Source organism: Gekko japonicus, unplaced genomic scaffold (genome assembly GCF_001447785.1).
Source record: "Gekko japonicus isolate JY-2015 unplaced genomic scaffold, Gekko_japonicus_V1.1 scaffold5681, whole genome shotgun sequence".
NCBI lineage: Eukaryota > Metazoa > Chordata > Lepidosauria > Squamata > Gekkonidae > Gekko > Gekko japonicus.
Window position 1 is genome coordinate 4,771 of NW_015159888.1, and position 14,129 is coordinate 18,899.

At 40.8% G+C, this 14,129-nt stretch overlaps 1 protein-coding gene across 1 annotated transcript; it reads left to right on the forward strand.

Moving 5' to 3' along the window:
* Positions 1-12,554: 12,554 nt before the first annotated feature.
* LOC107107937 (olfactory receptor 10A7-like) lies at positions 12,555-13,550 on the forward strand. Its single transcript, XM_015408307.1, has one exon. It carries the CDS (start codon positions 12,555-12,557, stop codon positions 13,548-13,550), a length of 996 nt encoding a protein of 331 aa, XP_015263793.1.
* The last annotated feature ends 579 nt before the right edge of the window (positions 13,551-14,129 follow it).

Sequence of the window (14,129 nt, forward strand, 5' to 3'; positions counted from 1 at the left end):
TCATTCAATGTATTAACCAAATGGAATTCATATGATTAACCAGTCAAGTTCTCTAGCAATACCATTAAACAGTAGTGGAAATATCCACATAATGGTAGGCCTGACCTTGTCATTATAGGCAGGTTTTGGGGGGTTCCACCCCTGTATCCAGTAGTGATTATTGATATACTCTTCCATTTATTCTTTTTGCCATGCCCCAGTGGCCCCCAATCACAGTATTTGAGGTAAAAGGACTGCCACTCTTTCACTTGGTAAGGCCCCAAGGGAAGATAAGCTCCCCCCTGAGTTCTTTAAGCAGTTCCCTGCCTGGTGGGTTCCAGGGTTGGCCAAGGTGTTCTCTCAGATAAATTCCTCTGTATTCCTGCCCTCAAATCATAGTTATCCCAATGTTTAAAAGGGGCACCACACCTTAAAAAGGATATTATAGCTTTGGAAAAAGTGCAGAAAAGGGCAACTCGAATGATAAAAGGGTTGGAACACTTTCCCTATGAGGAAAGGTTGAAGCGCTTAGGGCTCTTTAGCTTGGAGAAAAGACGACTGAGGGGTGACATGATCGAGGTTTATAAGATTATGCATGGGAAAGAGCAGGTAAAGAAAGAGGTACTTTTCTCCCTTTCTCACAATACAAGAACTCGTGGGCACTCCATGAAACTGCAGAGCGGTCAGGTTAGAACGGATAAAAGGAAGTACTTCTTCACCCAAAGAGTGATTAACACATGGAATTCACTGCCACAGGAAGTGGTGGGTGCTACAAGCATGGACGGCTTCAAAAGGGAATTAGATAAGCATATGGAGCAGAGGTCCATCAGTGGCTATTAGCCACAAGGTATAGCTAGGGGCTCTGGGGCAAGTGATGCTCTGTCTTCTTGGTGCTTGGGGGGGTCAACAGTGGGAGGGCTTCTAATGTCCTGGCCCCACTGCTGGACCTCCTGATGGCACTGGTATTTCTGGCCACTGTGTGACACAGAGTGTTGGACTGGATGGGCCTTTGGCCTGATCCAACATTGGCGTCTCTTATGTTCTTATGTTCTTAAGATCTACACAATTATCAACCTATCAGCTTGTTAGATATCACCTTCAAACTCTACAGTAAATTCCTACTGAGTAAAATGGAAGAATGGAAAGAGGCTAACCAGGTCATTTTCCCTGAACGAGCTGGTTTCAGAAAGGGCCAATCTATCATCAATCATTGTCTCATTTTGCACTACCTTGCTACAGAATGCATTAAGGGTCCTACTAGACATCTTTATGCACCTTTTGTCAATTTTGCACCTACTTTTGACTCAGTGGACAGAGAAAGACTTTGGTCTAAACTGGGAAGTACTAACATTAGCAAATATCCCCTACTTCTGATAAAAGAACTCCACAGTAATGTATCCTCTAAAATTAGAGTAGGCATTTCAGGTTCTCAGAAAGAAAGCATTCCCATAGTCAGAGGTGTGAAACAGGGTTGGTTTCTTTCCCCTCTTCTTTTTAATTTTTATATTAATGACATTATTAAGAGGCTCTCAGACCCTGATCTTTTTCCTCCCCATCTTGGCCCATGGAAAATTTTAGTCTTCTTGTACACGGATGACATGTTGCTGCTGTCTCTAACTCATGTTGGTTTGAGAAGGTCACTGTCTAGGCTCAGTGTTTATAGTAAAGAAAAATGATTAAATATCAACTAATCAAAGACCAGGGTGATGTTTTTTTGGAATGAGGAGATGCAGCCACTGTTGGTCAATAGACAACTTTTCAATTGACCGGTACAGAAATTTCAAATATCTGGAAATCACCATTAGTAATACACTTTCTTGGAAGGCTCATTTAGAAATTATAAAATCAACAGTCCTCCATGTGATGGGGTCCATTCTAAAATTCTACCACACTAAAGGAGGCTTCCTCATAGATCCTGCCATAAAACTCTTCCAGAACAAGGTAACCACCCAACTTCTCAATGATGTAGAGGTATGGGGATGGAACGATGCCATGGTTGTTAACATGGGGAGAATTCAAAATCTTTCCCTTGAAAATGATTTTACTACTTCCCCCAAACACTCTAGCTGCCCTGCTGAGAGCTGAACTGGACCTTCCATCCATCCGTGCATGTGTGCATGTAGCCCTAATTAATTACTGGCCCAAATTGAGAAGTGCTTCAGATAGTCATCTTTCTAGCCTATGTCTCACCTTATTTCAAAAAGATTCTACTTGGTCCACCAATTATGATAAAATTCTCCATCTGTATAAACTGCCAGATGTCATTCGTGGTGCCCCCTAGGCCAATTTCAATTTCCAGGCCTGGGTATATGTGCATAATGACATAGATGACAGGCAAATTATTCCAGGTAAAAAATTCTTTGTGTATAATAATCTTTATCTTATAACAACAAACATAAACCAACATTAAATGGGAGAATCTCTCCACCTTTTTGAATTAACTGTTATGTTATCCATACATCTCTCAATATAAGAATATTTCTACACCTTATACTCTTAGGCATAGATTTGCACATTTTATCTTAAATGTTCTTATTGTCCCCAGGTACTAAATTTTCTCTCTGGTTTACATTAATCAAAAAGGACCATTCTAGAGTACACTATCTGTCCAAAATTTCTTTCCAGAAACTTTGCTCAGCCTTCACATCTATTCACTTCCAAACAATGCAAACCACCACACTTGCAGGATGCTATACAGAACACAAAAACCAGTTGATCAGCGTCTGTGCATCCGTGGAGACTTTTGTTGTTCAGTCGCACAATCGAGTCCGAATCTTCATGAACCCATGGACCACATCATGCCAGGCCCTCTTGTCTTCCGTTATGCTCCGGAGTTTGCTTAATTTCATGTTTGTTGTATCGATAACACTGTCTAACCATCTCATCCTTTGCCGTCCCCTTCTTCTTTTTCCTTCAATCTTTCCCAGCATCAGGGTCTTCTCCAGTGAGTGCTCCCTTCTCATTTGGTGGCCAAAGTATTTGAGCTTCAGTTTCATTATCTAGCCTTCCTGGGAACAGTCAGGGTTGATTTCTTTTATGATTGACTGATTTGATCGCCTTGCAGTCCAAGGGACTCTCAAGAGTCTTCTCCAGCACCATAGTTCAAAAGAGTCTATTCTTCAGCGCTCGGCCTTCCTTATAGTCCAACTCTCGCAGCCATACATGACTACTGGGAATACCATTGCTTTGACCACGCAGACTTTTGTTGGCAGGGTGATGTCTCTACTGTTTAGCATGCTGTTTAGGTTCGCTATCACTTTCCTCCCAAGGAGCAGGCGTCTTTTAATTTCATGGCTGCAGTCACCATCTGCAGTGATCTTGGATCCCAGCAACGTGAAGTGTGTCACTGCTTCCATGACTTCCCCTTCTATTTGGCAAGGAGTGATGGGGCTGGATGCCATGATCTTAGTTTTTTTGATGTTGTGTTTCAAGCCCACTTTTGTGCTCTCCTCTTTCACCCTTTGCAAGAAGCTCTTGAGGTCCTCTTCACTTTCTGGCATTAGAGTGGTATCGTCTGCATATCTGAGGTTGTTGATGTTTTTCCTGGCAATCTTAATTCCAGCTTGTGATTCATCCAGGCTGGCATTTCATATTATGTACTCTGCTTATAAATTAAATAAGCAAGGTAACAATATACATCCTTGTTGTACTCCCTTTCTTATGCTAAACCAACCAGTTGTTCCATAACCAGTTCTGTCGCTTCTTGACCCTTATACAGGTTTCTCAAGAGACGTGTGAGGTGGTTGGGTACTCCCATCTCTTTAAGGACTTGCCATAGTTTGTTGTGATTCACACAATCAAAGGTTTTAGCATAGTCAATGAAGCAAAAGTAGATGTTTTTTCTGGTATTCCCTTGCTTTCTCCATAATCCAGTGAATGTTGGCAATTTGATCTCTAGTTCCACTATGTCTTCGAAACCCAACTTATACTTCTGACAGTTCTCTATCCATGTACTGCTGAAGCATAGCTTGTAGGATCTTGAGCATGACCTTGCTAGTGTGTGAAATGAGTGCAATTGTGCGATAGTTTGAACATTCCTTGGCATTGCCCTTCTTTGGGATTGGAATGTAAACTGACCTTTCCCAATCTTGCGGCCAGTGTTGCATTTTCCAAATTTGCTGGCATATTGAGTGCAGCACTTTAAAAGCTTAATCTTTTAAGACTTTGAATAGCTCAGCTGGGATACCATCACCTCCACTATCTTTGTTGTTAGTAATGGTTTCTAAAGCCCATTTGACTTCACACTCCAGGATGTCTGGGTCGAGGCCAGTGATCACACCGTCACGGTTGTCAAGGACATTGAGGTCCTTCTTGTAGAGATCTTCTGTGTATTCTTGCTGTCTTTTCCTAATCTCTTTTGCTTCTGTTATGTCCCTACCATTTACGTCCTTTATTATGGCCAGCTTTGCATGGAACGCTCTCTTGATTTCTCCAATTTTCTTGAAGAGATCTCTAGTCCTTCCCATTCTATTGTTTTCCTCTATTACTGTCTATCAAATGATCTAGTTTCAAACCTGAATGGCCTAGTGGTTTTCCCAACTTTCTTCAATTTAAGTCTGAATTTTGCAATGAGTACCTCATGATCTGAGCCACAGTGAGCTCCAAATCTTGATTTTTACTGACTGTATAGAGCTTCTCCATCTTTGACTGCAAATGATATAATCAATCTGATTTCAGTGTTTCCTATCTGGTGATGTCCACGTGTAGAGTCATCACTTAGGTTGTTGGACGAGGGTGTTCACTATGACCAGCATGTTCTCTTGACAAAACTCTGTTAGCCTTTGCCCAGCTTCATTTTGTTCTCCAAGACCAAACTTGCCCATTATCCCAGTTTTCTTTTGACTTCCTGCTTTAGCATTCCAGTCCCATATGATGATGAGGACTATTTTTTTGGTGTTACTTCTAGGAGGTGTTGTAGGTCTTCCCAAAACCGGTCCACTTCAGCCTCTTCTGCATCAGTGGTTGGGGCATAGACTTGGATTACTGTGATGTTGAATGGTTTGCCTTGGATTCGGACTGAGATCATTCTGACGTTTTTGAGATTGTATCCCATTACTTCCCTTCGCACTCTCTTGACTATAAAGGCCACATTATTATTATCTTCTGGCATCATATCTCTTAGCCTTTTGTTACTGTCCATGGGGAGCCTTAGAACCAGAGAATTCATGCTGCTAGTTGTTGGCCTGTCTTTATTCAGCTTCCAGGCAAAAATCCTTAGACCACACTGCAACAGAAAAACACAGATGAGGAAACAGTGGTCCTTTCACCCTAGCTGCCAAGAAAAAACAACCTAAGCTAGTGTCCAAAGATTAGGCCAGCAAAATATTATTCTTTTCTACAGCCAGCCAGATGAATTGTTTGGAAACTTTGTAATTTATGTTTGTCCTTGTTTGTAATGGCCTTTGGCTCTATGCAATAAAACCAAATTGAAATGAATTGATAGGCCTGACCAGGAAAAAACCAAGGCACCAATAATCGGTATTTTGGGGGAGAATAAAGGGCCACTCATACTGCCTTCTGTGCTTTAAAGTATATGTGATTTATATTCTTGAGGATTTATGATTATTATGTGATGTGAGCATAATCATATCAAAAGCTATTAAAATGACATTTTGTTGTTGTTGTTGCTGTTGCTTAATATGGAATAAATCCAAGAATTGGTATTTCCCATCACCACTGAAATCTCTTTGCCCTTCCACATTGTCTCAGCAAATGGTGGGGATTTGGGCGGGGGGGTTCCTGCAGGGAATGTGATGTCAGTTCCAGGTTTCATTCTAGACTGCCTTCCCCAGTCTCCGTGGTCGTTACCATACTGACGAGGGAAAATTCCTAGAGCATCACTATGTGGACGCCATTTTTATTCCTTATCATCAATTCCTCAGTAATAGGAAATTACATTTCATTTTATTTTCCAGGATCCTGACCAAGAAAGAAAATATTATTCAGAATAGAACAGCACTGGCTGAATTCATCCTCCTTGGTCTTTCAGAAGAGCCCATATGGCAAAGTATATTATTTCCAACATTTCTGATAATATATGTCACCATTCTGGCAGGAAATCTTGCCATTGCTCTTCTCACATTGGTTGATCCTGTGCTTCACACACCCATGTATTTCTTCCTGATAAAAAACCCCCAGGAGAGGCCAGGAGAGCCCCCACCGCCGCCTCCCTGGGCCAGCGCCGTAGCGCTGCTGTCCAGAGGAGGCCAGGAGAGCCCCCCGCCACCTCCCTGGGCCAGTGCCAGAGCGCTGCTGTCCAGAGAAGGCCAGGAGAGTCCCCCGCTACCTCCCTGGGCCAGTGCCGGAGCGCTGCTGTCCAGAGGAGGCCAGGAGAGCCCCCCGCCACCTCCCTGGGCCAGTGCCAGAGCGCTGCTGTCCAGAGAAGGCCAGGAGAGTCCCCCGCTACCTCCCTGGGCCAGTGCCGGAGCGCTGCTGTCCAGAGGAGGCCAGGAGAGCCCCCCATAATGAGTTGGATGTTTACTGTGTAATTTTGTAAAATGTATAAATGTTATGCCTTTGTCTCATGCATGAGATGATTAGAATAATAGGATAGAAAGTTTAACCCAGATGATGACTCAGTGTGTTGTGAGATGTGATTCCTAACAAAATATGGAAGGGAGTAATGAATTGATGATATAAGTCATATAAAAGGGTAACGATAGTGAATTAGAATTTGTTTAAGTATGAGTGGAGATTGCCTTTATATATATGTTTTGTTAATGTATGCTGTTGAGTTTGTGGAAATCATGTTGAAAATTTTTCCCTTTTTTTGTGATGAGATGCGATATTGGGTTTTAATAGCACAACGAATCATAATGAAATTTGGGACATGAATTTGATAATTAGGAGGATAATTTTTAAAGTAATATATAAAAAATTAAGTGGACAATATTTATTTAATTGGATATCTATTTATTGATGTAATGAGAAATTTAGTATTGGAAAGGATATGAATGAATTATAGTCTATTAATTAAATGGGGATTGCACTTTCAGTTAGAGGTTAAACAGAGATGGCATAACTATTATATAGGAGATAAAGAGTAATGGAAAGCGTAGAAAGGGAAATTTAAGGTTCATAATTTCTAAATTATAAATTATAAAAAATAAAAACAAAAATAAAAATGAATTAAATGGATGTTAAACCCTGTTTCTCATACCGGAGATGAGTGTTTTATGGAATACTTGTATGTTTAGATACGGCCAATAGGATTAGATAGGTTGCTTAGGGCAGTATATTATGGTAAAGGAGAATTAAAAGAGAATCTTTTTGGTATGTTTTACTCAATTCAGATGGAACAACAAGGTGGAATAAGGAGATAGTTAGTGTACATATTTTGGTAACATGGTTAACATTTTTGTGTTGCTGGAACGTAAAATGAATTGAAAGGGGAAATAAGTGTATTTGTATTCTTGTTGATATAGTATATGTGTATGTAACAGGCCTATATTGTTAAAACTCAATAGAAATATTACACACACACAAAAAAAGAACACAGAGGTTATTTGCATATGCAGCCCCTTACAACCGCCTTCCAGATGGCAGGGATTGGTTCCCCTGGAGAAAATGGTGGGCTCTGTATCCTTATATACTGCTGAGGTGGCCCCCATATGACAGCCAATGTGACGTAGCAGTCAGGACTTCAGAGCACGGGAGAGGCTGCAGGTGTGTGTGGGGTGGAAAGCTGAAGAGTGAGGGTGAAATAAAGGTAGGTTGATGATTGGCTGGGAAGGAGATAGGGTTGCCAACTCCAGGTGGGAAATTCCTGGAGAGGTGAGGGATGGAGCCTGGAGAGGGTGAAGTTTCAGGAGGCGTGGGACCTCGGACAGGTACAAAGCCATAGATTCTACCCTTCAAACCAACTATTCCCTTCTGGGGAACTAGCGTTACCAATCTCCAGGTGAGGTATGGAGATCACTCAAAATTACAACTGTTCTTTAGGTAGCAGAGATCAGATCTTCTGGAGAAAATGGTGGACTCAGTGCCATTATACCCTGCTGAGGTCGCCACAGCAAATTGACACTGAGTGTCCCAGGCTGGGACACCCGCCCAGAGCCTAGAGGCTGTTGTATTTATTTCCATAATGGGCCTTTTTCCTAGTTTATTTATAATTTTATTTATTTATACATTTGGCTTATAGACTGCCCTCCCCCATGAAACACAGCTCAGGGTGATGTACAACAATTGTACAAGGACATTCAAAGAAAATTAAAAACATTTAGAACAGTACTCCATATAACAGTATCAGATGGCCCTAAACTAAATAAATGTTATCAGGAATGCACAGGGGGTGGGAGCGAGAAAGGGGGGGGAGGCATGGTAGAAAATCACTGCTGTCCTCAAGCATAGGCCTGGTGGAACATATCTGCCTTACAGGTCCTGCAGAACTGTATTATGTTCTGCAGGGCACAGAGGCCATTAGACAGAGAATTCCACCAGGTTGGGGCCAGGGTACCAGGAGAGCTGCTCCCAAAGATATGAGATAGGTGGGAATGAGAGGGTTTTTAAAGAACTGTGACTGGCCCAAGATCACCCAGCAGGCTTCATGTGGAAGAGTGGGGAATCAAACACAGTTTCCCAATTAGTGCTCTTAACCACTACACCATGTTGGTTTTTACTTCTTTCCAAGAATGGGAGCAGGCATTTCTGGGCTGAGTCATTGGCTACAGTCATACCCACTAAACAATCCACTTTCATTCTACTTTCAGTGCACTTTCCAACTGAATTTTTATTGCGTGAACTGGCAAAATCCAGTTGGAAAGTGCACTGAAAGCACATTGAAAGTGGACTATTTTAGTGTGTGTGACTGCAGCCTCAGAGAGATTTACTTCTTTGCAAGAATGGGAACAGACATTTCTGGGCTGAGTTATTGGCTGCAGTCATACCCATTAAACAATCCACTTTCATTCCACTTTCAGTGCACTTTCCAACTGGATTTTTACTGCGTGAACTGGCAAAATCCAGTTGGAAAGTGCATTGAAAGCACATTGAAAGTGGATTTTTTTAGTGTGTGTGACTGCAGCCTCAGAGAGATCTCAAAGGCAGTAAGTTGCTTCCATTTTTTCCCAAGCCCCTTCAAGAGATAAAGAGTTTTCATCCATTATCTTCTCCATTATCTTGAGAAGGGAGTGGGATCCCCCTCAGTTGTTCCCAAACTTTCCCACAAATCTAAATTTACTATGTGTAGTGAGCTGCTTAAAACAAATGAGCAAAAAACAAAGCAAAAAACCTCCAGAAAGATCATGTGCAAAACAATAGAAATGCAAAGCCTTGTAATCCACTTTAATGGGACTTTCAACTCACCTTTGGGTCAGAATCCACAGATTGGGAAATAGTGGCCTAGGTACATGTTTGTTTCTTACCCTTTCTGCAAGGAGCTCAAGGTGATAGCAACCCTGACAGACAGCAAAAGAATGGCATAATTAAAAAAGCAGATTATTTTAAGAGTTTATATTGTGATTACCTGCATATCATCTAATAATCAGGGATTATCCCAAACATTAAATATGTATAGCTTGAAGCAAAGGAGGAAATATGATTTCCCCCTTATCCATCTTAAATGGTCCTGACTGTCAGCTAGCTGCCATTTTATGTTGCTTCTGTCCTTCCCCGTTCCCGCTTGCTCGCAGCTCAGCAGCTTGCAGTAAACATTGCCTCGGAGACCCTGGGAGCTGGCTTGGCTAGGCGGCGTTATCAGTCTGGCCTTGTGAGGAAGGGAGGACTTGCTGTCCACCATTGGTGTGAATCTTTCTGCTCTCAGGGGCCCTGTGAGTCTCCCGCTCATTATGTAACTTCCCGCCGGGAGAATTCCCGTGCGCGCGCTCGAAGTTCATTTGCTTAGCTATTCGCCTCGTCCGGCTATATGTACGGATGTTCCCACCCTATAGTTATTCCTAACAATAATCCTGTGGATATGGTACCGGTTTTGTACTCTAATAAAGCATAAATAAGCAATAGAATCACCAGAAGAGGCATTCCTTCATGGGTATGAGAAGGAGAAATGCTTCTCCTATGATGGATCTGGCCATCTGCAGTTTTTATAATTACCTGTATTTTTTAAAAGTGGGCTGCGCCCAAAGTACCCTGAGAGGAGCTCCCTCCCCTTCCCCTCTCCCTGCAGGCCACAGTGCACCCAAAAATTCTCTGTGAGATTGACGGCATAGTATCTGTTCACTCAGCCAATTCAACTTTGTAATCTGTTTGCAGCAGAAGTTCCCAGAGGAGATCACACAGAAGCATAAACCACGTCAATTGTACCTGGTAAACAGACAAGACTCAGGAACAAGACCGTTCCCTTCTGTGTGAATGTGACTAAGAAATCACCAGTGCAGCTGATGACTCAATAACAGAGGGGGCTGACTGTGTGTGAACATTGGAGGCTCCAGTAAGTACAAAGCTATCTCATTTGAAAACTTTGGTTAGTATTGTGAAGGAGTAGACTAAATGAATTTCTAGAAGTTACTACTACAATTAAGCTATTTTTAGAGCAGGGTTATTTTGCAGGGTTGTTGCATTAAAATAACAATACTCAAATGTCAAAATTCTACACTTTGGTTAGTATTGTGAAGGAGTAGACTAAATGAATTTCTAGAAGTTACTACTACAATTAAGCTATTTTTAGAGCAGGGTTATTTTGCAGGGTTGTTGCATTAAAATAACAATACTCAAATGTCAAAATTCTACACTTGAAGGCATTGTCAGATTCAGTTTGAGAGTTTTAAGTATTTATTTATTTTATTTATTGGATTTTTTACCCCTCCCTCCCAGCCAAAGCTGGCTCAGGGTGGCTTACATAAAATCAATACATTATTTACAATAAAACATGACTAATTTGAATTAAAACAATTCTAAAATCATTTAACTATACAACTCAATCAAGTGCTAATAAAGTAGGTGCTAATATCTGCCCCAGGTATCAATGGGACTTTACAGCACATTACAAAGTGCTTGATACTATAGTTAACATCCATGTAGTACTTTAGGGGACATGTGAAAATTCTCATGTAGCAGAAGAGAGTCTTTGGCTCTAACCTAGTATTGCATAGTTTAGGTCAGTTGGTAAACCTGTACCAAATTTTGTTTGAAGTTTGTTTGAACTAGAGATACTACCTTTTCAAATGAGAAAAGGAACTATACTACAAGGCAGAAGTAAGCAGTATAGTACAGTCCAAAAAAGCCAGAGAAGGGGTCACAGTGTGCAGATTCATGCCAACAATTAAAAAAACCCACTGTGATAATGACACATTTAATAATTCTATGAGCATCAATTTGTGAAGCTATTAATCTTACAATATAGTTAGAAAATTCTGACATAAGCAAAGCCCAACATAATAATGTCCTCAATGAGCACACTGTTTTTTGCACTCATTTCACCAATCTTTCTCATGAGTAGTCTTATAAAGTTGGAAGGTGTCAACCTCTTGATTCAGCTTAGTTTCTTTTTAAAAACAGTATAGCTTCTTATTTGTTTTCTTCTTTGTCAAATTCTCCTGTAAAAAGCATAGTACTTGAATAGGAGCAAGCCAATTACTAAATTTCTAGTCATAGCAACCAGTCCAAAATTTTTATGTGGCAACAGGCCTACTTTAAATTGGCTGGCATTTGCTCTCCGTCTCACGTTGTTGGCTAGTAGCTCTCTATTAGGGAGTAGCATTTCAGCATTCTACTCTATCTGGCTGAAAGCCTTCTTTTGATAATAGACTGAAAAAGCTCCCCACTTCTCAGGCTGGAAAACAGCTCTTAAGGAACTATCTGATAGATTCCAAGCAGCTGCATGTTGTTATACTTCTCTCTTAAAGGTGTAGAACATTAACACTGAAAAATAAACTCCTATATGATACATACACTTTTGATTTATACATATACTTTTAAATGCAACTTTAAATATGCTTTTAAAAAAACAACATTATAATATTATATATAAATATATAAATATATAATATTCCACGGTGAGAAGTGGGGAGCATTGTCAGTCCATCCCGCACCAACAGAGTGTGAATGCCAAAAGTCATGTTTTTCCTTGTGTGCTGTATATTGGTTGAATATCTCCAGATTACCAAAAAAAGAAAGCCGTACCTTACAGCCATGCCTCTGGGCCAACAGTGTGAATGCTCCCTTGCGCCTCCTCCCAGTATGCTCCCACATCAGTCACTGGAGTGTGAACAGGAAAACCTGGAACAGTTTGTTCCGGCTCTTTTTTGCAACGACTCCCTCCCGCTTCAAACTGCCAGTCTGAACTCAGCCATAGATAGTGAATTCAGGGATAAACTGATAATACTGATTTTCTTTTCAGTGCAAGTCAACCAGTTAGACAATTCAGATTCTGAAATCACTTGATAAATAAGACGATCACTTCTTGGCCTTTTGGCTAAAATCAAGTGTAGTATCACAAAGTAGTCTATTTATCAGTATTAAGCCAATATTTTCACTGAGATTCACTATATTACTCACCTCACATGTCAAAGGGTCCCTTCCCTTTTCATCACCCAGGAAAGATAGTTTGATGTAGCCTTCTACATACCATTATTGTCTCCTCAATCCATGGATTTATAGGTATTTCCTTTACTTTTTACAGGATGTTGGCAAAGAAAGAAAACATTCCACAGAATAGCACGTCAGTGGCTGAATTCATCCTCCTTGGTTTTTCTGATGAGCCCAACTTGCAAGGCATATTGTTTTCTACTTTTCTAGTAGTCTATATCATCATTCTGGCAGGAAATCTCATCATCATTCTCCTCACCTTGGTTGACCCTGCACTACAAACACCCATGTATTTCTTCTTGAGAAACCTGTCCTTCCTGGAGGTCTGTTACACATCCGTCAATGTCCCCAAGATGCTTGAGAATCTTCTGTCTGGGAACAAGACTATCTCCTTCCTAGGATGTGCTGTACAGACCTACTTCACATTCTTTTTTGGTGGCTCTGAGTGTTTCCTCCTGGCCTCAATGGCCTACGATCGCTATGTTGCCATTTGTAAGCCTCTGCACTACCATGTCTTCATGAACAGGAATGTGTGCATGGGTCTAGCTGTGGCATCTTGGTCAAGTGGATTTTTTATGGCCTTTGGTCACACCAGTATGGTGTTTACCATGTCCTTTTGTGGTTCCAATGAGATCAATCACTTCTTTTGTGACATCCCCCCATTACTGAAATTGGCTTGTGGGGACACTTCCACAACTGAAATAGCTGTATTTGTAGTGGCTGTGATATTTATAACTATTCCATTCATCCTGATATTATTGTCATATGCTGGTATCATTGTTATGATTCTGGGAATTTCTTCTTCTGAAGGTAGGAAAAAGACCTTCTCCACTTGCTCTTTACATCTCATTGCAGTTACTTTATTCTATGGTTCTGCTTGTATTATGTACTTGAAGCGAAAATCCACTTACTCACCCAATACTGACAAGTATCTGGCTCTCTTTTACACAATTGTTGGTCCTGTACTGAATCCTATGATATACAGCTTTCGGAATAAAGAAGTCAAAGCTGCCCTTATGAGAATTTGTGAGAGAAAACCTTTTGGATGTTCAAACAACAGGATCATAGGGTGTAATATCCACAATCGGTAAGGCAACATTTGTACCTACTTAATCCAAACAGACAGATTTATTTCACCGAAGGAGATAGATCTAATAATCCTTTCTGGCCTGTGTACTTTTTATTCTGTATTACTCAGAAACATCATATCTACAACAGAGCAAATTGATTAGCAGGCATATGCTAAGTAACAAGACACATTCAAAGAGTGTTTCTTCCAAGCTTCAAGTAGATAGTTCAAGTCTTGTATGTTCAGAATTGGAGTTCTGGGCTGTACTTCTCAGGGAATTTTCTCTGCAGCATTTTTTAATAACACTGTACCAATGTACCACATCATGACCCACTGTTATCTGAATTCCGTTCTGTTCAATTAAAAAAGAGCTAAGTGTACACAGCCATTTCCTCAATTCAAGTGAGTTCCAAGCAGATTTTCTGAAAGTGAAAAGGGCAGATGTAGTCCCACTTACCCATTTGAAAAGGCTACGCTGAATTCTGCATGAACAAAAGTAATGTGTGATGGAGAATACTGAATGAGACAAAGTGGTAAAGGTGGCTGGAACCCACCATTAGATCTCAAAGTATGGCTCTGACCATTCTAAGAAGGTGCATAG

Bases quoted from the DNA above. Each gene is read 5' to 3' on its own strand.
- LOC107107937 (XM_015408307.1), top strand. From the start codon at position 12,555: ATGTTGGCAAAGAAAGAAAACATTCCACAGAATAGCACGTCAGTGGCT.